Source organism: Lathyrus oleraceus, chromosome 1 (genome assembly GCF_024323335.1).
Source record: "Lathyrus oleraceus cultivar Zhongwan6 chromosome 1, CAAS_Psat_ZW6_1.0, whole genome shotgun sequence".
In the NCBI taxonomy this organism is placed as follows: domain Eukaryota; kingdom Viridiplantae; phylum Streptophyta; class Magnoliopsida; order Fabales; family Fabaceae; genus Lathyrus; species Lathyrus oleraceus.
The window spans coordinates 398,481,014-398,502,644 of record NC_066579.1 but is presented as its reverse complement, the minus strand read 5'-3'; the positions used below and the strand labels follow the sequence as shown (position 1 = coordinate 398,502,644).

Here is a 21,631-nt window from a genome sequence, read left to right as displayed (position 1 = left end):
AGGATGTTTACTTTGTCCCCTGAGCCATATAAATTTATGCTCTGGAGAAAGGAATCCACTTTCTATTACTTTGTGTACATGGTCTTATAATCTTCAACTCCCAACAAATTTGAAGAACTCGACGTCGTCAATGGTCCCATTTTTGTTTCGAAAAAAGAGGGGGGAATTGGTCACTATCACTACTAGAATCAGAGTTAGTGTCGTTATTGCTAGATATCCTTAATTTTTAAGGTTGTAATCAATCATCTCACATGTTCGTATCATGTTCCTAATACAATGGTTCTACATTTCTATATACTCCTCATGAGTAGAAGGCTCTATCACATTATCATTCTCATATAAATCCCTAATAATCTCCATTCCACAAAAAAGAAGTCAAGAGAATAGGATAAAAGTGATACCTATGATGGTTGATAATGATGGTGGGTCGAGGGTAGTTAGGCTGAATTGAGAAAATAAAGATTCAATAAGGGTTACCTGAAGAATGGAAGGAGAAGCGATTCAACTATTTATAAAGCCAAGTGTATATGCTATTTAGGCCATTATTTCCCGAAAATAGATTCAAGCATATTGGCAATAGGCATGATATGTATGGCATAAGATCAACACATGAAATTTGATCAAACACTCACAACATATGCGACATCTCGAGGCAAACTCATCATGACAAGGCATTTAATGCTTCACGTGCTCCCAACGAGTTGAGGCTGGAGAGGCATGCCCTCCAAGCCTCGCTTGAGGGACCCGTCCTTTAACCCATGCTTAAGGGGATCGCTCTTCAACTCACGCCTAAGGGGCTCTCTCTTCAACCCACACCTGAGGGACTCACCTTTCGGGTCTTGTTTAAGATTCATTTCCCTAAATTTTATTTGAAGAATTGTCGTTTGCTCAAGTTAATCACTTCTCTCTTTCTAGAACTCGTGCTTGAGGGATTGTGGAATGGGATAATTTTCATTGGGCTTTAGAGGAAAGTTGCATATAATTCGATCAACACAAGGAAAACATGAAAAGACTGTAGGAGCAAACGGGCACGCGCGAGACCAGGTCGTCCGCCTAGAGTTCAGACAGCCAGACTCAAATCCATTATAACCAACCGCTCTTAAACGTGGCATGTGAGTTGTCCATGAAAGGTCCAATTGAGCAAAAACTTCAAAGGAAGAAAATGCTCCTTTATTCCAAAGGAGGAACACGTCTCTTATTCCCACGTATTTTTTAGAGGAAGATGATTTTCTTCCCTGATCTGATCCATGAGTTATGTCCATAAATACCCCAACGATGAAGATTGAGGGAGAATTCACTAGTTCACATATTCAACAAATATAAAATTTCTTCTATTTTTCTTGCGTGAGTTGAGTTTTCTTTAATATATTTCAAGCAATTACATACCTTAAATATTAAAAAATTATATATATTCTATGCAAAACAATCTGTTCTTATCTCTGTTTTTTAATTATTTAAATTAATTAATATTTTTATTGACATATAAAATAAAAAATTAATTATTTTTAAAATATAAAAATATTTCTAATTAATATTCATGTTCTAACAGTTAAATAACTATATATACTTAATGTTACAAGCCTATATGTGTTAGTTTCACAATTCCAAATTTCCTTAGCAACGATGACTATTTTTTGTTAAATTGTTTTACTTATATTTCCACTTATTATTTTCTTAATTTAAGCACCACACTTACTAGTACTCCATCTTAGTAGTACTGAGTAATTATAATAATTTCAAAGAAACTGTGACTCTGTTTCTGTCGGGGCAATGAATTGAATTGAGGTGCGTGATTAATGGCAGAATATCGTTTCGAATACAACATTCATGAATATCCAATTATATGCTTCCATTTGTTGTACTTTAGTCGACGAATGGAATTTCCATGTCTGTCCCTGCCACACATGTCACTCAATTAGCTCGATAGTGGGACCCACCGTTTCTTTTGTGGGATCGGTCATGTTCCTTTTACCTAAGCCTAAAGTAGATATTTTCTCTACATCAAAGACAAAAGTTGTAGATATTTCTTCTTACCGACGAAATTTTTGGATGGTTACAAAGTTTAATGGACGAGTACCAAGAGTGCAAAGTAGTTTTATCTTCTTATTCAATAAAAAATTAATAGTTTGATATACTATTTAAATAATTTTAAAATACAAATGTGATATATATATATATATATATATATATATATATATATATATATATATATATATATATATATATATATATATATATATATATATATATATATATATATATATATATATATATATATATATATATATATATTATATATATATATATATATATATATATATATATATATATATATATATATATATATATATATATATATATATATATATATATATATATATGATTAAATCATTTTCTATAAAATTTAGTCTCGTTTAAAAAAAAAAGGAAACCAAGACGTTCAATCCATCTTACACCTTTAAATTTAAATATTGTAAATTGTTCTCGTCGTGCGCTCGTAGAAAAACGGACAAGGCGAGAATATAGAGTGTGAATCTATTTTTTTCTTTTTGAAGTTAGGCGTGAACTCGTTTTGCCACGCATTTATGGTTGGAATCGTTCTTGATAGAACAATATTCAATCATTTTCTTGATTGATTCAAGATTCTTGTTCTTCACTCTTCACTCGAGTGATTCAATTACTCCTTGGTTGCAAGAAGATTTTGTCACAGAATGATTCATGAAGTAAGATAATTTTGAAGTAATGAGGGAAAAGATAAAATTGAGAAAGAGTATGAGTTATGAAATGAGGAAAGTTGTATTGATCTTTCTATCAATATAGATTCTCTCCCTATCTATGTTGTGCTAATTACAAATACATGATATATTTATAATGTGATTGCTTTCACATCACACAATCTCAAACTGACTAACTAACTTCAACAAGTTGTTATTCAACTTTGTCAAATACATCCTGCTTCGACTATGACTAGTTGTATTTGACTTTCTGTCTAATGCATGTACCTTTGTCTATTATAAGTTGTACCCGACCTTCTGTCGAATACATGCAGATTTAACAATTATAAACTATATTCGACTACTACTCTAATGATTATGTTCGACTTCGACTCTATCGAATCTCACATCTTACAAACATGCTTAACACAAAAAAATTACATATTTAACACATCACCTAATTCATTATGTCTAAGCTATCTACATTCATCTTAGTTCTCAATCTCTTGAACAATTTCACATGCATAACCTTTGTCATAATGTCTGCAATCTAATTCTCAGGTCTGTAGTGTTCAAAAGTCAGTTTTCTATTTGCTACTTGCTCTATAAGATAATGAAATTTCACCTCAATGTGTTGTTTCTTCCATGTGTTATCAAATTCTTGGCCAAATTGATAGCATACATGTTATCAATCTTCATGATCATTGCTCCATGATTTTCACCTACAATCTCTTATATCAGATTCACCATTCATGTTACTTTACATGCATAAAGAGATGCAACTATGTACTTAACCTCACATGACGATAGAGCTACAATTGGTTCTTTTCATTAGCTCCAAGAAACTGGTGCACCACCTAGCATAAACACATAACCAACTGTGAATTTTCTATCCTCAACATCACCACACAACCTTGAGTCACTGTATCCCATTAGTTTGCATTCCTCTCCTTTATCTGTTGCAGGAAATAAAATGCCATAATATAGTGTTCCTTTTAGATACCTTAGTATCCTCTTAGTGGCTTCGAGATGAGACACATTTGGCTTTTAAATGAACCTACTCGCCATGCCTACACTGCATGCTAGTTTTGTATCAGAGTCTGGTGTGTAAAAACATTATTGATGATTGTTTTGTTTTCCATTTGCAGGTTGGGAATGAAACAAGTGTGGGATAAGCGTCTGCTTCTCTTGGATGCTCCAACTGTAGAGAGCTTGGACATCATGTTTCTATATACGAGAGTGCGGTGTTGGTTAGTTCAAATGTTTTGAGAATATTGTGTTTTTCCTAAACTCGAAGAGAGGTCAGATTCAAGGATGGTGTCGGTTAGCAAAATAGTGTGATCCTTGAGAGAAGATGGCTAGGTATTCTCGTTGTTCGCTTCCTTGTGAGGGGGAAGGCAATGTTTTGCTTAGAGATGAGCCAGTGGTGTGTTAAGTATCTTGACGTGTTTCCTAAGTATGTATATAATTTCTATTTTGTTGGAACATGTTGATGTTATTCTTTGAATGAATTGGTTGGACTTAAACTAAGTGTTTACCAATTTTTTTGATAAGTCAATGTAGTTTCTTGAATCCAAACAGGTGTGGATTTAAGATTCCTATATGCTGGTCCAGTTGGGATGTCTTTGAGGGAGAACGTTCACGTACTGTTGAGATTTTATTCTCGAAGAATGAGGATAAATGTGACGGTTAGTGATATGCAAGTGGTGTGTGATTCCTAATATTTTCTTGAAGATATTTGTGACTTGTCTCTAGAGCATTAATATGAGTTTGATAGAGGTGAATAATTGATGTTTGTATCTACTAAGCAAGTGAGAGAGACCATGAAGGATATGTCACAAGTTTTTATGATGTTAGCTTCTTTGAAAGCCAAAGGTAGTGGAGTAGTTCGTGATCTTCCTGTAGTGTGTGAATTTCCGAGAGGGTTTCCTGAAGACATCAGTGATTTACCACCACATCGAGATATTGAGTTTACTATTGACTTGGTACCCGGTACTAGTCCTATTTCTATACCTCTGTACAAAATGTTTGCTTCTGAGTTGAGGGAGTTGAAGAAACAGTTGGAAAAGTTACTTGAGAAGAGGTTTGTTCGACCAAGTGTTTCTCCTTGGAGTGCACTGGTATTGTTAGTAAAGAAGAAGAATGGTAGCATGGGGTTGTGTGTTGACTATCGACAATTGAACAAGGTGACACTTAAGAATAAATATCCTCTCCCGAGAATCAATGATTTAATGAACTAATTAGTCGATGCTCGTATTTTCAGTAAAATTGATTTTCTATTGGATTACCATTAGATTTGAGTGAAACTATAAGATATTCTGAAGACTGCATTTAAAATGAGATATGGTCACTATGAGTATCCTGTGATGCCGTTTGGTGTGACCAATACGCCAAGTGTGTTTATGGAATATATGAATAAGATTTTTCATCAGTATTTGGATAAGTTTGTGGTGGTATTCATTTACGACATTGTAATTTATTTAAAGCCTGATGAAGAGCATGTTGATCATATGAGAATTACACTGGAGTTGTTGAAATGGAAGAAAATATATACTAATCTATCTAAGTGTGATTTTTGGTTAAGATAAGTGAGTTTTCTTGGCCACGTATTTTAGTGGTGGTATTGCGGTTGATCCTTCGAAGGTTGATGATGTGTTGCAGTGGGAGACTTTGAAGTCTGTTACGGAGATTAGAAGTTTCCATGAGTTAGTTGGTTATTATTGCAAATCCATAGAAGGTTTTTCTAAGTTTGCAATGCCTTTGACTCAGTTGACCTGAAAGGGTCAAACGTATGTATAGGATGTTGCTTGTGAAGAAATTTTTGTAGAACTCAAGAAAAAGTTGACGACTGCTCCATTTTTTATTCTGCCGAGTACAACCGAACCTTTTGTCGTGTATTGTGATGCTTCAAAGATGGGTCTTGGTGGTGTGCTGATGCATACTGGACAAGTTGTGGCTTATGCATCGAGACAACTTATAGCTCATGAGAATAATTATCCTATGCATGACTTAAAGTTGGTTGTCATTGTGTTTGCACTTAAAATTTGGAGACACTATCTATTTGGCTCTAGATTTGAAATATTTAGTAACCATAAGAGCTTGAAGTACCTACTCGATCATAATTAGTTAAATATGAGACAGAAAAGGTGGCTTGAATTGTTAAAGGATTATGATTTTGGTTTGAATTACCATCCTGGTAAAGCCAATGTAGTGGCTGCCGCACTGAGTCAGAAGACGTTGCATATGTTGACATTGATGGCTACAGAGTTAGAGCTAATCAAATAATTTAGAGATTTGAGTTTGGTTTGTGAAGTCGCGCCGCAGAGTGTGAATCTAGGTATGTTAAAGACTACTAGTGTTGTTTTGGAAGAGATTAGAGAAAATCATAGGACTGATTTGGAATTGGTAAATTGTTATACTTTAATCAATCAAGGTTGAGGTGGTGATTTCAAGATTGATGATAACAATGTTATAAAATTCTATGAAAAAATTTGTGTTCGTAATGTGCATGAACTCAAGAAGAGTATTCTTAAAGAAGGACACCGAAGTGGTCTGAGTATTCATCCGGGTGCTACAAAGATGTATCATGATTTGAGAAATATGTTTTGGTGGTCTGGAATGAAGAGCGAGATTGAAAAGTTTGGGTATGTGCATATGACTTTCCAGAAGTTAAAGATTGAATATCAAAAGTTGTTGGGTCTGATGCAACCGTTGTCTATTCCTGAGTGGAAATGGGATAACATTTTGACGAGTTTTGTGGTTGTATTTCTGAGGACTGTGAAGAATTGTGATACTATCTGGGTAATTGTGGATAGGTTGGCAAAGTCTACTCATTTTATTCCGATGAGACTGGATTATCCATTGGAGAGGTTGGCGAAGATGGATATCGAGAGGATTGTCAGTTTGCACGGTATTACATCATGTATTGTATCTGATAGAGATCTGAGGTTTATGCTGAGGTTATCAGAGAGTTTGCAGATGGCTTTGGGTACAAAGTTGCATATGAGTTATGCTTATCATCCGCAAACAAATGGTCATACTGATAGGACTATTCAGTCGCTAAAGGACTTCTTGAGGGCTTGTGTACTTGAAAAAGGAGATGCTTGGGATATATTTTTACCGTTGATTGAGTTTACATACAACAACAATTTCTACTAGAGTATTGGAATGACACTATTTGAGGCATTGTATGGTAGAAGGTGTAGGACGCCTTTGTGTTGGTATGAGTCCGGATAGGATGTTATGATTGGATCTGAGATTGTCTAACATACCACAGAGAAGATCAAAGTGATTTAGGAAAAGTTGATAACTTCTCATAGTCGCCAAAAAAGTTATCATGATAGATGAAGGAAAGCACTTAAGTCCAAGAGGGAGATCATGTGTTTATAAGGGTCACTTCGGTAATTGGTGTTGGTTGAGCTTTGAAGTCTTGAAAGTTCACTTTGCGTTTCATCGGTCCTTATTAGATTTTGCAATGAATAGGAGAAGTGTCCTATCGAATTGCTTTGTCACTGTTGCTTGCTAATCTTCATGATGTGTTTCATGTGTGTCAATTGAGGAGGTACATTCCAGATCCGTCTTATATGATCCAAGTGGATGGTGTGCAGGTGAGAGATAACCTGGTTGTTGAGGCATCACCCATGCGGATAGAGGATCGAGAAGTGAAGTGGTTGCATGGTAAAGAGATTATCTTGGTGTAGGTAGCTTGAGGAGGACCAACTGATGGAAACGTGCCTTGCGAGCTTGAGAGCAAGATGAGATATTCGTATCCGAATCTATTCACTTGAGGTAATTTTTTAGAGCAAAAATTCTTTAAGTGGGAGAGAATTGTAACACCCTGTTTTTCTAAAAATTATTTATATTAATTAATTATAATTTTATGCGTGTACCTAATTATTATTTGTGTGATAATTGAGATGTGTTATGGCAATAAGGGTGAGTGACCATTAGGTAGAGAGTGTGATGAGTAATTAGAGGTTGATAGATTTATTTAGAATTATTTAATTGATTAATTAACGTTGTAGTGTTATTATTTAAATGAAATAATAAAATAAAAGGGAATAATGAGTTTGGGGTGGAAAGTGCGAATTGTGGAGAGTTAAAATAAATAATATAAGTTAGTAATAATAAGTTAGCCTTAGTGGAATATTAGAAAGATATAAATTATGCTTTTGATTTATGAGGAGAGAAGTGAGGTGAAACTTTTGGAATTAGAGAAAAAGGGGAAGAGAAGAGAAAATCAAGGAAACCCTAAGAGAGCTATAGGAAAGAGAAGTCATAACCAAAAGCTTGGATTTTTCTGAAATTACAAGGTAATGGTGGAATTTTGGTTCACTAATAGGGATGTGAATGGAAGGGTAGAGAAATATTTAATTCTTTTTGGATTGATGATGAATGCTGACATTTGTTGAATGAAATTTTTATTTTAAAGTGTCTATGTATGTTCACAATTGATGATGTTTGAAGGTTTTAAGGATTAATATATTATATAGATCCATCATTATATGAATATAAGTAGTGATTGATATAGGTATGTTTATAATTGAATTTAAAACCATAAAATGTTTTTGGTGATGATTTCATGGACGTTTTTAGGGTTGGAGAAAATGAAAATTGTACTGGAAATTTCATCAAAACAACAACTTTTTGGTAACGCCTTTGTGCACGGTTTTGATCATAACTTAACTCGTAAATCATTTTGGGACAAGGTTTAAGGTGTTGGGTATGTGAAACAGAGGAAAATAACTTTGTTTCAGGGGTAAAATATTATTGGTAATGATTTCATGACCGTTTTGGGGGTTGGAGAAGATGAAAATCATACTGAAAATTTCAAAAAACAATAATTTTTTTGTAACGCCTTTGTGCACGATTTTGATCATAACTTTTAACTCGTAAATCATTTTGGGATGAGTTTTGAAGTTTTAGGTAGATGAAACAGAGAGATATAATTTTGTTTCAGAGATAACATATTTTTAATGATTTTATCAGATGTTGGTAGTAGGTGGAAAAGAAGTGTATGATGTGACGAATATGACGAGGTATGTATTGACAATTATTTGATGTGTTGTGAATGATTGATATGATGTATTAGCAATTGATTTTATTGCCTAAAGACTTAATATCAATGGTGAATTTGGTATTTTGGTGAGTAAATTTTCCTCCATTTTGTTGTTCTCTTTTAAGGTAAATCTAACTTATGATCATAAAGTATGACATTTCCTAATTTTTGGTATCATTTAAGATGACACAATTTTTTTTCACATTTTCTTTGTTTAATCTAAGATATTTTTAAGGAAATAATGAGACAAACTCTCATTAGAGTAATGACTTTTCATTAAGATTATTAAGCAAAGAAAATATCAAAAGTGGATTATGAAACTATTTAATCTTGCTAATGCGCTATAGTTTCGTCAATTTGGTGACTTTGTCGAAAATTTAACATATGGTATTCTCTTTGCACAATTAAGTTTATAATATTGAAGTTATAAATTATTCTTTAATAAAATAATTTCATAAAGTGTGCAATAAAGAAAAGATTGAAGTAAGAGAAAATAAAATAGTGCTCATTCGATAAATACCTCAAAGGATAAAGACAAATAAAGAATAATAAGAAAATATGATCTGAACTGAAAAATGTTCAATGATGTTGAAAGATATATTAATTTAAAGGGTACAAATTTGGTGAAGATTGATATTTTTTATTTAGCTTTAACTATTTTAGATTGTTATTATAAACCTAAATTTGTATTTAAATGTTATTATAGTTAATTTAGTCATGACTTGTGACAATCTAGAATTGTTAAAATGTTTGAGAAATATAAACTTTAGCCCCAAATTAAAGAATATTTTGAGACAAATATTGCAATATGTCTTGAGAATATTGAGTTTGGGGGAGAGATATGGTCAAAGAATAAAATTAAGTGGGAAAGAATTGATTCTAATTCAATTCATGCAGTTGCTATTTATATAGCAAATTTGGACCCTCATACATATATTATTGTTCTTTCTCTCAATTAAATTAAGAAATTAATTCTTGAAGATCAAACTGAACATCCTCAACAACTAAAGCATCAAGTATCATAAATAATTGACTGAAAATAAAAATTCTATTTGGTATGATTAAAAGACTCTATTATGATAGTTGTGACACTTGTTACTTGTTATAATTTTGGAGCTTCATAAGATGTATATCAAGTTAGTGTTTCTTAATGGAGACATTGAGAAATATAATATGGTGCAACGAGAGAAAATTTTGTGTTAATAGATGCAAAGTTTATGATTTCTGACCAGGTAAAAATTATTTATGAGTTAATAAAATTGTCTCATTAGTGATACCATAATATTTCATAAGGTAATTGTCTCATTTGGTTTTGAGTTGGATATTATGATAATAATTGTCTTATTTGATTTTAAGATGATTATTCTAAAGTTAGTTTTCTCATTCGATTTTGAGATGAATAAGAGAAAAACTTATGAGTATTATAAAGTCGGTGGGAGTAAGTTTATGTTTCTTATATAACATGTCAATTTTATTGTATTATGTGAAACTAAGAAATCTCTAATGAAAATTTAGCAATGAAAGATCTTGGAAAAACATTTTTTGTATTAAGCTATTTTGGTAATTATAGATTACTCTCAAGATACCGTTCGTATATCACAAAAGAGTTTCATCAATAAGGTTGAAAGAAAATTCAACATGAAATACAATAATGTTTGTGATATTTCAATTACTAATTTAGACTATTGAGTCTCAATTATAACTACCTTAAAATAAACATAGAAATTTGAGTATTTTCTTACGTTTTGGTTGTAAGTATTTTATATATGATTTTTCTTATATGTATATGAAAAATCTGTACACTTGAACAAATAAATATAGAATTGTTGAAAGAAAAAAAGGGTAACCATGAGGATTTTCATAGAGAATAGAATAGCTTGTGCTCACAAATCGGAGATTGGACAATGGGGAGATCATCAATATGTTAGACTCTGTTATTTTAGATGTCAAATAAATATTCTAAATTAAAATAAATGAAGGTGTGTATTTATGTCATTCAGTTACAATTCAATACGTGGATTTGAAATACCACTTAAGTTATTTTGTGTTGTAAAACAGGTATACAATGTTTTAGCAATAGATTTTAAAAGGTGTGTTGACTTATAAGTTAATATTGTTGAAACTAGAATATATACATATGGAATTTAAGCTAAAGACTCACTAATCAAAGATTTGACATATAAGATCTTTCATATGATTGTTGTCACTAAGGATGTCCTAGATTAGTGGGAGTCACCCCTTTTTTATATTTTGTAATATTGTTTTAATATCGATACAAATTTTATGTTAAGATTATCTGTAGAAATAAAGTTTATGAAATTATTATTGTTATAACCATTTATGTATCGTTTGTGCAAATATTGAATTTGCAAACTTCAGTTTGATCTCAATAAAGAATTCAGTTGAACCAGTTGGAAATAAACATGATTCAAAGATCACATTACATGAAATTTCTATGCCACTCATCCATATCGATTTATGTCATCAAGTACATTGATGTGGTGGTCGTTGGGACTCTGTCACATTATACGTCAGTGACAACAACCGCGGTGGTCCAATTATTGATGTATGAGGTGGACCAGATTGTAAAGTTGAAATCTAAAGATAAATAGCATTCAGATGCACGCCTAAAGAATTGTGATATAATCATTAAAAATATATTGCCCAATTGGGAGATTGTTGAAATATTTTATAATTTAATTATTATATTCTAATAATCATTATGTTGGTATATATATTTTAATTATATTAGTTATTTATCAAATTAAGAGTCTTAATTGATTAAGTGGTCAAATGAATTTAAAATGCTATTTAGATTTTTATTTAGAAATTAATTAATTAATTAATTAATTGGATATGAGCTCAAATATGAGTGGATGTGAGGATGACTCATTTTGGAATAATGGGAATCCTAATTGGTCATTATTTTATATATAGGCTATGATCCCCAATATTACCGTACACAAGCAATTTATCTCTTCTCCCCATCTGAAGAGTATTCAAGGCATTAGGAGTACTAGTTGAGGAAGAATCATATAAGCCACATGTATTCGTTGTTTGTCTTCTAGCTTTCAGGATTACCGCCCATGAATATTTTCTCAATAGATGCAGGTATTCATGTAATCTCTTCTCTCATATACTAACATGTCGTAGATGCTGTAATTATATACATGTTGGTATTACCTATTCTATTCCGTATTAAAGTATATGATATAATATGTAGAACATGTATATGTGATTAATTGTTATTGATTTAATTCCAAAAATACTACGTTATGCATGGTTCCAATTGTGTCATCGATTGTGGATCACTGAATATTATTATAATTATTATGTTAATTGCATTATTATATATTGACGGTAGTCCAGAAGGGTGGATTACGTTATGCATGGTTGCAATTGCGTGATCGATTGTGGATCACTAAATATTATTATAATTATTGGGTTAATTGCATTATTACTATGCCATACATTGACTGTTGATATGTTGAAGGAAATAAGTCATAGGTCTGAAGGGGGACGAAAGACTTATCCGGAACTCAAAATGGGGAGTTCGGGATTCCGAAGGGGGAATCAAGTTCGTAAGAAGAACCAAATGTTGAATTGGTACCACATGCATATGAGTCGTTGTCATTGTCATGAGTCGCATAGCATGGATAAAATATATTCGTGAAATATGACTATGTGTGATGATCGTGTTGTTGTATATGATGCTTATGATAATTTGGTCGTGAGAATATGTATTTTGTTGTGCATGATTGTGTATATGTTGTACTCTATTTTACATTCTATGTTATTATTATTGAAATGAATTCTCACCCCTTCAGTTTGAATATTGCCTTTACATGGAGATTATGCAGATACTCAAGAGTAGAGACGCTGATGTGAGTGGAGGTTAGCTCCTGTAGCTATTTCTTTTAGTTTATTCGTGTTAGGTTTGCTTATGTTCTAATATGTAACATTGAAGAGCAAATTATTTATTTTATATTGATATTTTCTGAGAGACAATGCACGTGTTTCGTATTTGTTTTATATTTTGGTGATATATCACTTGGAGAAGACTCACGAGTCGGTGCTTTTAATTTTGTTATGAAACTATTATGAGATTTTAAATTGATATGTTTTTTTATTATGATTCTGCTGTGAAAATATTCATATGAGTTGGATGTCGTGTAAACATCCTAAGTGCAAATATATGCAGTAAAATGGTTTGTTGTAATTTGTGTTATGGAGCATGCTATGATTATTGTGAGTGACATCTTAAGTGATTGTATTTTGTTAATTAAATTCTTTGATAATTACACACAAACTTTTAGGGCGTTATTGGTTGGACATCTGTTCAAGATGTATGTTTTAGCCAACACAACTTTACCCCATAATTAATTTGGAAGATGCTTTCCCATTAACATACTCCTTACCATGTTCATGATGGTCATATTCTTTCTTTTAGCAGTACCATTTTGTTGAAGAGTGTATTGTGGCAACACCTCATGAACAATCCCTTCTCTTTCACATAGTCCACCAAAGTCATTTGAAACATTTTATCCACCACCATATATCCTCAAGGTATTGATCTTTTGGTCATTATATCTTTCCACCATAAATTTAAACTATGTGAACACCCCAAACACATAACTTTTCTTCTTGATTAGGTATGTCCATAATTTTTGACTGAAATCATCTTTCAATGTAACAAAGTACTTATTACCTCAAATTGAATATACTCGAAGAAGACAACACACATATGAGTATATGATCTCAATAGTGGCTGTCAAATTACTTCTTGCATCTTTGCTAAAGTTATTTTTATGTCTCTTTGCCTGAACACATTCTTCACACACTTCATTTGGAATTTGGAATTCTGGTAGACCTGAAGTCATATTTCTTCTCTTCAGATTGTTGATGTCTTTGAAGTTGAGATAGACAAGTCTATAATGCCATAGCCATTCATCCCTGCTAGATGCAGTTGTTAGACATTTGTGTTCCATCACACCGAGTTCAATCTTGAAGTTCGATTTTAAGACATATCTGCCTTCAAGATTAAATTGCCACTTGAGTCGAGTACTCTCACCGTCTTATCTTCTATCAACACTTTGTAATTCTTCTCAATCAATTTCCTTATACTTAGCAATTTGCTTTTCATACATGGTATATACAAAATATTATAAATTACTGGCTTTTTGCCATCTTTCCTCATGACCCGAACATCACAAATACCTTTAGCGCATAGGGTATTTACGTTTGCAAATTTCACCTTGTTGTTCATTGAGGGACTCATATTGACAACCCAATCTCTTCGTTCAGTCATGTGTCATGAGCAGCCCGAGTCTAAGTGCCATTGATCCTTGAATCTTTTTTTTTTGTGTGTGACCATCAACAACACTTCTTCTTCTTCTTCGTGTTTTGCAAGTCTTGCATCACTTTCTCGATTATTTCTTTTTTTTCTCAAGACAATCACTAGCACAATGACCATGTTTCTGACAATTGAAGCACTGGATATGACTCTTATCAATTTTCCTTCCACCATTTCTCTCTCTACCTTCAACGCCACCTATGTGATTGCTTTGGGTTATGGGTTGTCTCTGATTTGATGAATTTCCTTCTTGTTGGTGACTCCTACCATTGGAATTGTTGTAACCTCCCCTACCTTTATTTTTGTTCCATCTTCCACTGGCTTTCTTTTCTTTTGCTGATTATGCCTGCAGAGCTACATCACCTTTCGTCTTGCTTGCAAATTTTTAAGTAATTCTCTGCTCATGAGATTTAATTGTCCTCTGAAGCTCTTCTTTTTTCGTGCTTGATATGTCATTTGATTCTTTAATGGCTACAACCACATGATCAAATTTTGGAAGTAATCATCTCAAAATCTTTGCAACTATCGATGTTGATGTCAACACTTCTCCATACATTTTAATCTGATTCACCATTCTTATTACCCTAGTGAAGAAATCAAACACACTTTCACTTTCTTCCACATGAAGCATCTCATACGTTCTTTTAAGAGTTTGTAACCTCACTTCTTTCACTTTCTCAGCACCTCCAAAATATTTTTCTAGGATGTCCCATGATTCCTTCGATGAGTCTAAATCACCAACTTTCTCAAAGTTGTTTGTATCAACGTATTGATGGATTATAAAGATAACTTTATAATCTTTCAAATCTTTATGTGCAATCTTTTGTTCATTCGTGACATTGTCGCTAATTGATGTTACTCCTTTCTTCACAAGATCTCAAACATCTTGATATCAGAAGACAACTTTCATCTACTTACATCAATTATCATAATTCTTGGCATTCAAGATGAGAAGATTTACTGGAAAATGTTCGTTTGGATAAAAAGTCATTGTTATATCTTTCCCAATAATTATAGTTAGTGCTCTAGATACTAGATGTTGGAATCGATCTTGATAGAACAAGAGTTAATCATTGTCTTGATTGATTCAAGATTCTTGTTCTTCACTATTCATTCGAGTGATTCAACCGCACCTTGGTTGCAAGACGATTTCGTCGTATATTTATTTTAGAAGAAAGATAATTTGGAAGTAATGAGGGAGAAGATAAAATTGAGAGAATATGAGTTATTTAAGTGAAATGAGGAAAGCTTTATTGATTTTTCTATCAATATTAAGTTCCTCTCTTTCTCTACCGTGTTGATTACAAATGCAAGGTACCTTTATATTTATAAAAAGATTGCTGACACATCACAGAATCTTAAAATGATTAACTAACTTCAACATGCCGTTATTCAACTCTATTGAATACATGCTGCTTCGACTACAACTAATCGTATTCGACTATCTATCGAGTACATGTACCTTCGTCTACTATAAATTGTATTCGACCTTCTATCAAATACATACAAATTCAACTATTATAAATTATATTCGACTATTACTATATACTATGTTCGATTTCGATACTGTTGAATCTTGTATCTTACAAATATATTTAACACAAAGAATTATATATTTAAGACTTATTATAATATCATATAATATGATGTGTATAATTTATCTCGTGATAAAATTTTGAATTTAGATCATCTGATGCCATTTTTCTCATATTTTTATCATGCTCTATTAGATCTATTATTTTCTCTCTTAACTTTTATTTATTTGTTAGTGTGATAATTTACCATTGAATGGAAAAAAAAAGAGGAGAGAAGGCATAATTGAAACAAGAGTAGAGGATCGAAACTCTAAAATTTTGTACCATTCTTAGATGACCATAAATGAAGAATGTTTTTAGCCATTAAAAAGTGGTTCATGTTACCTAAGTAATAAAAGAAAATGGTACACCTAATGAAACAAAAGATTCCCTCTCCCACTTTTACGCGCTAACCACCCTGTTTTATTTTTGAGTAATGTCCCTATTTTTCAAAAAAGGAAAATCATCATCATAAGTATTAGTTATACTTTTAAAATCTTATGTAAAAAAAGTTATGCATTTATTATATTTTTAATGATTTTTTAATATTATTAATTTATTTTAGAAAATGAGATGCTAGAGTAAGGGTGTGTTTGTTATAGATATTTTTTTTAAAGAAATAGTATATTTTAAAACAACAAAAATTATTTATGTTTTAAATAATGTTTGTTTAAGATTATAGAAATTATTTTTACTAAAAAAATTATTTAACTTAAAATTGAAAAGCCAGTAGCCTAGTATCCTTTTCAAAATCTATTAGTTTTAAAGCAAATAACTTAATTTTAAGATCTTCAAACTTTTACAATATTTAATAAACTAAAGTTAGTTTCATATGTTTCAAAAATATCTAAAGAAAATAAACAAATTATTTTTGAAATATTCAAAATAAATTCACTCTAAACGTGTCAATATACACATAGTGTTTTAAATAATATTTTTAAAAAAAGTGAATGACATAACTCAATTAATATGAGCTAATTAAATGAATATGAAATTTTAATTTAAAATTTAATTTTTGATGGTGATATTTATTTATATTTATGTATTAAAACAAACAAATTTTTAATATTTATAATTTAATAATTTAAAAAAAAATAGATCAAATTATTTATTTATTTTTAGTTAATATAAAAAAATTATAAGCATATGCTAGACGAAAATAAAATAAAATTGTAGAAAAATTGAAAAAAGAAAAAAAAAAGAAAAAGGAGAAAAAAAAGAAAAAAGGAGAAGAATAAAAAGAAAAAAAAAAGAAAAAGTCAGGTCTACGAAAGTGTTCCCTTTTGCACCCTGTAACGCTTTGACAAAATGGACGCAAACAGAAATCTCAACCTATTAGAACCCCTTCTTCTCCCTCTCTCTCATCACTTTCCTCCTCCATTCTCTCTCTATTCCAATTCTACTACTACTTCACCTCCCCTCTCTCTCTATCTCACACACAATTTCTGGTAATTTCTTTTCTCTTTCACTTTTTTTAAGTAAAAAAATATTTCTTTTTGCCTTCAAACGGTTAAAGTTCTACTCTTTTTTCTCGTTTGATCTTATGGGCAATTTTGTAACGTGATTTTGTTTTGAAAAAAAGTGTTTTTTATTTACTATTCATTTTAGAAAAAAATCATTGATGCCTTTGTTATTTTTTTGATGTTGTGTTTTGGACAGTTGTAAAAAGGTGTTTAATGATTCATTCAACTTTTATTTTTTTGGTCTTGTTGAATTTCTGGGTTTTGTGTTATGAGTTGGTCTTTGATCTTGTTACTTGATTTTCTGAGGTTTTGGTTTTAGGTTTGGTTTTTGATTGATTGTTAGTTGATGATGATGCAAAGCAAAATTTGAGGATATCAATGAAGGGTTTTTTTTGTGTTTGTTTTTGTCTGTTTTTGATGAAGTTGAATTAGTCTAAAAAATGATGCTGCAAAAAGAGTTTTTTTTCTCTTCTGTTTTGATGGAATTGAATTGGTCAATAGTTGAAGTTTTGTGCTGATTGGATCCTGATATTGGTTTGATTTGAAATTTTCAAGGTGTTTTCTCATAGGAAATGGATTACTTTCCCTGAATTTTTGTTTTTGAAAATTTGAAAAGAGATTGTGAGGTTGGTCTACTGTGGTTTGTCTTTTTCTCTGTTTTTCTGTTCGAGGCATTCTGACAAGCACGTTATGTGCATGTTATTTGTTGTTATTTACAGTGTTGTTGTGTGAAATGTGCAGAGGGTAATCTTAGCTTTTTTATTTGCTTTCCATCTCTCATGATTTTTTTCTTATGAGGTTGTTTGGATCTTCCATTCATGTACACGTTTTCTCTCTCACCAGCTTTGTGGTTTGTAGAGGCTTTATGGTCATTAGTATCTGAACTTTTGGAATTTGTTTTTCACTTTTCATTGTTTACTCTATGACTTTTCTCTCACACTTCACCAATATAACTTTTGGAAAGAAAAACTTTACTTTTTACCCTTCATTGTTCTTCTGGTTTTTTATTTTTTCATTTTAAATTTCTTTAGGGGTTTTGTTTTAATTCCGGAGAAAAGAAAGAAAGAAAACTTACATGGTTTGTTATTTTCTGCAGCATATCTATCACTCAAGATCCTCCTCAGAGTGGGAGTGGACCTTGATGTGATCATTGATAATATTGGGGTAAAAGACCGTGTTGATTTCGCAAATGCTAAATTTTTCTAGGGCCAGAAGTCAGCCAAGGGCAGCCAGATCCATGTCATTAGGAGGTAAAGTTATTCTGCCAACCAGTATTCGTATGCGTCTCGAGGTGCTTAAAACATGAATTGATTTCATAATGAGAATTGAAATGCCGTGTTTTCTAACACACCCGAAAATTTGTATGCTAGCATATTGCATAATGAACAGTTTAAGATATAATTGTTGTTATTTATGTTTCTGTATTTTAGGTATGGATTATGTGGATCCAAAACGGAAGGGGAATTTTATCGGGAAGGTTTGTCTTGTTGCGGCATTAACCACATTGTGCATTTTGGTGATCAAGAAATCCCCGTCCTTCACTTCTCCCAGTCCGGTAATCCATCAAATAGACATAAATGAATACCATGCATTTTCAACCATGAATTCTCCATGTTATCATCTTTATATGTAATTCTCCGGTTATTTTATCAAGTTATTCAATTTATTGATTGAAATTCTCCTCCTCCTTTTGGCACAGTTTTCTGTCCATGAACCTGGGGTCACCCATGTTTTAGTGACGGGCGGTGCAGGCTATATCGGCTCACATGCTACCTTACGACTCCTTACGGATTCTTATCGAGTCACCATTGTGGTATGTCTTCTAATAATGTTGAAAACTTTTCGGGAAAAGTCAAATGTAAGTGCAATGACCAGTCTTTGCTAATTTTTTTTCTCTCTTTCAGGATAATTTGTCACGTGGAAACTTGGGTGCCGTCAGGGTTCTTCAAAGCTTATTTCCAGAACCTGGAAGGCTTCAGTTTATACACGCTGACTTGGGAGATGCAAAATCTGTATCCTTGTTACATAAAATAATTTAGTGTTGAAATTTTACTTCGATTGAAATGTATTTATTAGTGAAATAGTGAATTCCCCAGAAGAATTGTCTACTTGACTGGTTATTAGGTTGATCAAATATTTTCAGAGAATAAGTTTGATGCTGTGATGCACTTTGCAGCTGTTGCATATGTGGGAGAAAGCACACTTTACCCTCTTAAGTGAGTACTTGTAGTTTTCGTTTCGGAATATTAATTCGATTTGATTAAGTTGTATTTTCTAGTCTTGACCCTCCGGTTTCCAAGGGAATGGCCCCATGGTAATCCAGAGTTCCACCGAAAAGTGGTCAAGGATTGTTCTTTGCAAAAAAATCCGAACTCGGATTTTCTCGAATTGAAAAAGTGTAATTGTGTGCTTACAAAATTAAATTTAATCGATTTCCATTCTACTTGATTTATGTTCTATAATGTGAAGACGTTCATAAATTTAATCGATTTCTTGAATTGTCAGGTATTATCACAATATTACATCAAATACCTTGTTGGTGTTGGAGGCTATGGCTAAATATAATGTGAAGACGTTCATATATTCAAGTACATGTGCAACATATGGAGAACCTGACAAGATGCCCATTACAGAAGTAACAGAACAGGTGCGAGAATCCAAGTGTGGTTTGAGTTATTGGGTTTTGTAGAGAACTCTTTGTTTTTTCGTTGCATTTTGCAATGTCTTTAATTAACATCGAGGTGTAGCGTTAAATCATTATATACTTGAATTTCAGAAACCGATCAATCCATATGGAAAAGCCAAGAAGATGGCAGAAGATATCATCCTTGATTTTTCTAAAAATTCCAAGATGGCAGTAATGATTCTAAGGTTTGTATTTTAAATTAACTCTTCTGGATTTTATATAGTTTTTTCAATCCTTTTTCGATGCGCCCTTTGTTTAATGATTCTGAACATTACTTACATTTAAAGGAACCTCGCAAGAGGCGTGCCATAGTTCAAGTAAAACATATTATGGTTTTTGTTTTTCTTTTCTTTGTGGTTTGGGAAAATAGATCTAAACATAAACAAAATGTTAAATGGAACGTTATTATTTAGAATTGTTATGGTCGTAATTATTGACAACTTTCTATGGGACACACGCAGATACTTCAATGTGATTGGATCAGACCCTGAAGGGAGATTAGGTGAGGCCCCAAGACCCGAACTTCGGGAACATGGTAGAATTTCAGGTGCATGCTTTGATGCAGCTCGCGGCATCACACCTGGCTTGAAGGTATGTTAGTATTGTCCTTTTTACTTTAGTTTTCATATTCTCGATAGACTTTTACCGCCATGATATAAAACGAACCTGCACTTATTGTATCGGTTGCCACCTTGCAGGTTACAGGAACAGATTACAAAACACCCGACGGAACATGCATTCGAGATTATATTGATGTAACCGATCTTGTTGACGCTCATGTCAAAGCTCTTCAAAAGGCAACACCCAGTAAAGTTGGGATCTACAATGTTGGCACCGGAAAAGGCAGGTCAGTTAAGGAGTTTGTGAGTGCTTGTAAAAAGGCAACAGGTGTAGACATCAAAGTAGATTTCCTCCCGCGACGGCCCGGCGATTACGCTGAGGTGTACAGCGACCCAACTAAGATCCGGCTCGAACTGAATTGGACGGCGCAACACACTGACCTTGAAAAGAGTATACAGGTCGCATGGAAATGGCAGAAATCTCGCCCTAATGGTTATGGAAGTTCTTAGAGGTATAACAAGCCATCATTATATTGCTCTCATACATGGGATGATGAATTTTTGTTCTTAGGGAGTTGGTAGTTCATTCGTTATACTTATTTGTATTCAACATATAATAATGATTCAATAATATAATGTGCAGGCTCTGATATAGCTTTTCTTTCTGTCTTATCGATTCTTCCATAAAAGCTAAATATGATTATGAAGCATTTCTATCCTTTTTGAGCTGAGCTGGTTGTTAAATTTGCCATGTTGCTTAGTTTTGTTTTAGTTGGACCCATAATTGATCCTAAAGCAACTCAAATGTGTTTACTTCTTTTGTTCAAGATTGAACATGCAAAACTATTTTTTAATACTAAAAAACTTTCTCTACATGTTACTTAATTAAAGAACATTGCTTTATTTTAAGCAACCAACCATGTCATGTAATCAATCAAACTCCAATACTTAAAAAAGAAGAAGCAAGATTGCCTATGTTTAAGCAATGAACTAGACAGTTAGCACAGGTGGTGCTCTAGTTGCAATGAGTTTGCATAAAAAATATTCTAAAACAAGATTAGTAGCAATTGAACTGTCTTTTTCCTACATCCATTATTGATGTTTCACTCACTCACATCACCTACTTCTTTTTTTTTGAAAAATCAAATTACCTACTTCTTTTCATCAACTCACATGGCCTACTGAGTGTCTCCTCCGTTTAGAACAATTCCAGCCCACAAATT

At 32.4% G+C, this 21,631-nt stretch overlaps 1 protein-coding gene across 1 annotated transcript; it reads left to right on the top strand.

Annotated features, from left to right (window-relative positions):
- Positions 1 to 16,978: 16,978 nt before the first annotated feature.
- On the top strand, positions 16,979 to 21,073 carry LOC127074687 (UDP-arabinose 4-epimerase 1). Its single transcript, XM_051016029.1, has 10 exons — positions 16,979 to 17,147; positions 18,259 to 18,412; positions 18,593 to 18,717; positions 18,862 to 18,975; positions 19,067 to 19,174; positions 19,287 to 19,378; positions 19,668 to 19,809; positions 19,939 to 20,033; positions 20,310 to 20,439; positions 20,547 to 21,073. The coding sequence occupies exons 2-10, from the start codon at positions 18,352 to 18,354 to the stop codon at positions 20,916 to 20,918; spliced, it is 1,239 nt and encodes a 412-aa protein (XP_050871986.1). The 5' UTR covers positions 16,979 to 17,147; positions 18,259 to 18,351; the 3' UTR covers positions 20,919 to 21,073.
- The last annotated feature ends 558 nt before the right edge of the window (positions 21,074 to 21,631 follow it).

What these genes read in the sequence shown, in the direction of transcription:
- LOC127074687 (XM_051016029.1), top strand. Translation starts at nt 18,352, where the DNA reads ATGCTAAATTTTTCTAGGGCCAGAAGTCAGCCAAGGGCAGCCAGATCC. An exon ending in AGCACACTTTACCCTCTTAA is followed by an intron (nt 19,379 to 19,667) that starts GTGAGTACTTGT and finishes TTGAATTGTCAG; the next exon opens with GTATTATCACAATATTACAT. An exon ending in GCATCACACCTGGCTTGAAG is followed by an intron (nt 20,440 to 20,546) that starts GTATGTTAGTAT and finishes GCCACCTTGCAG; the next exon opens with GTTACAGGAACAGATTACAA.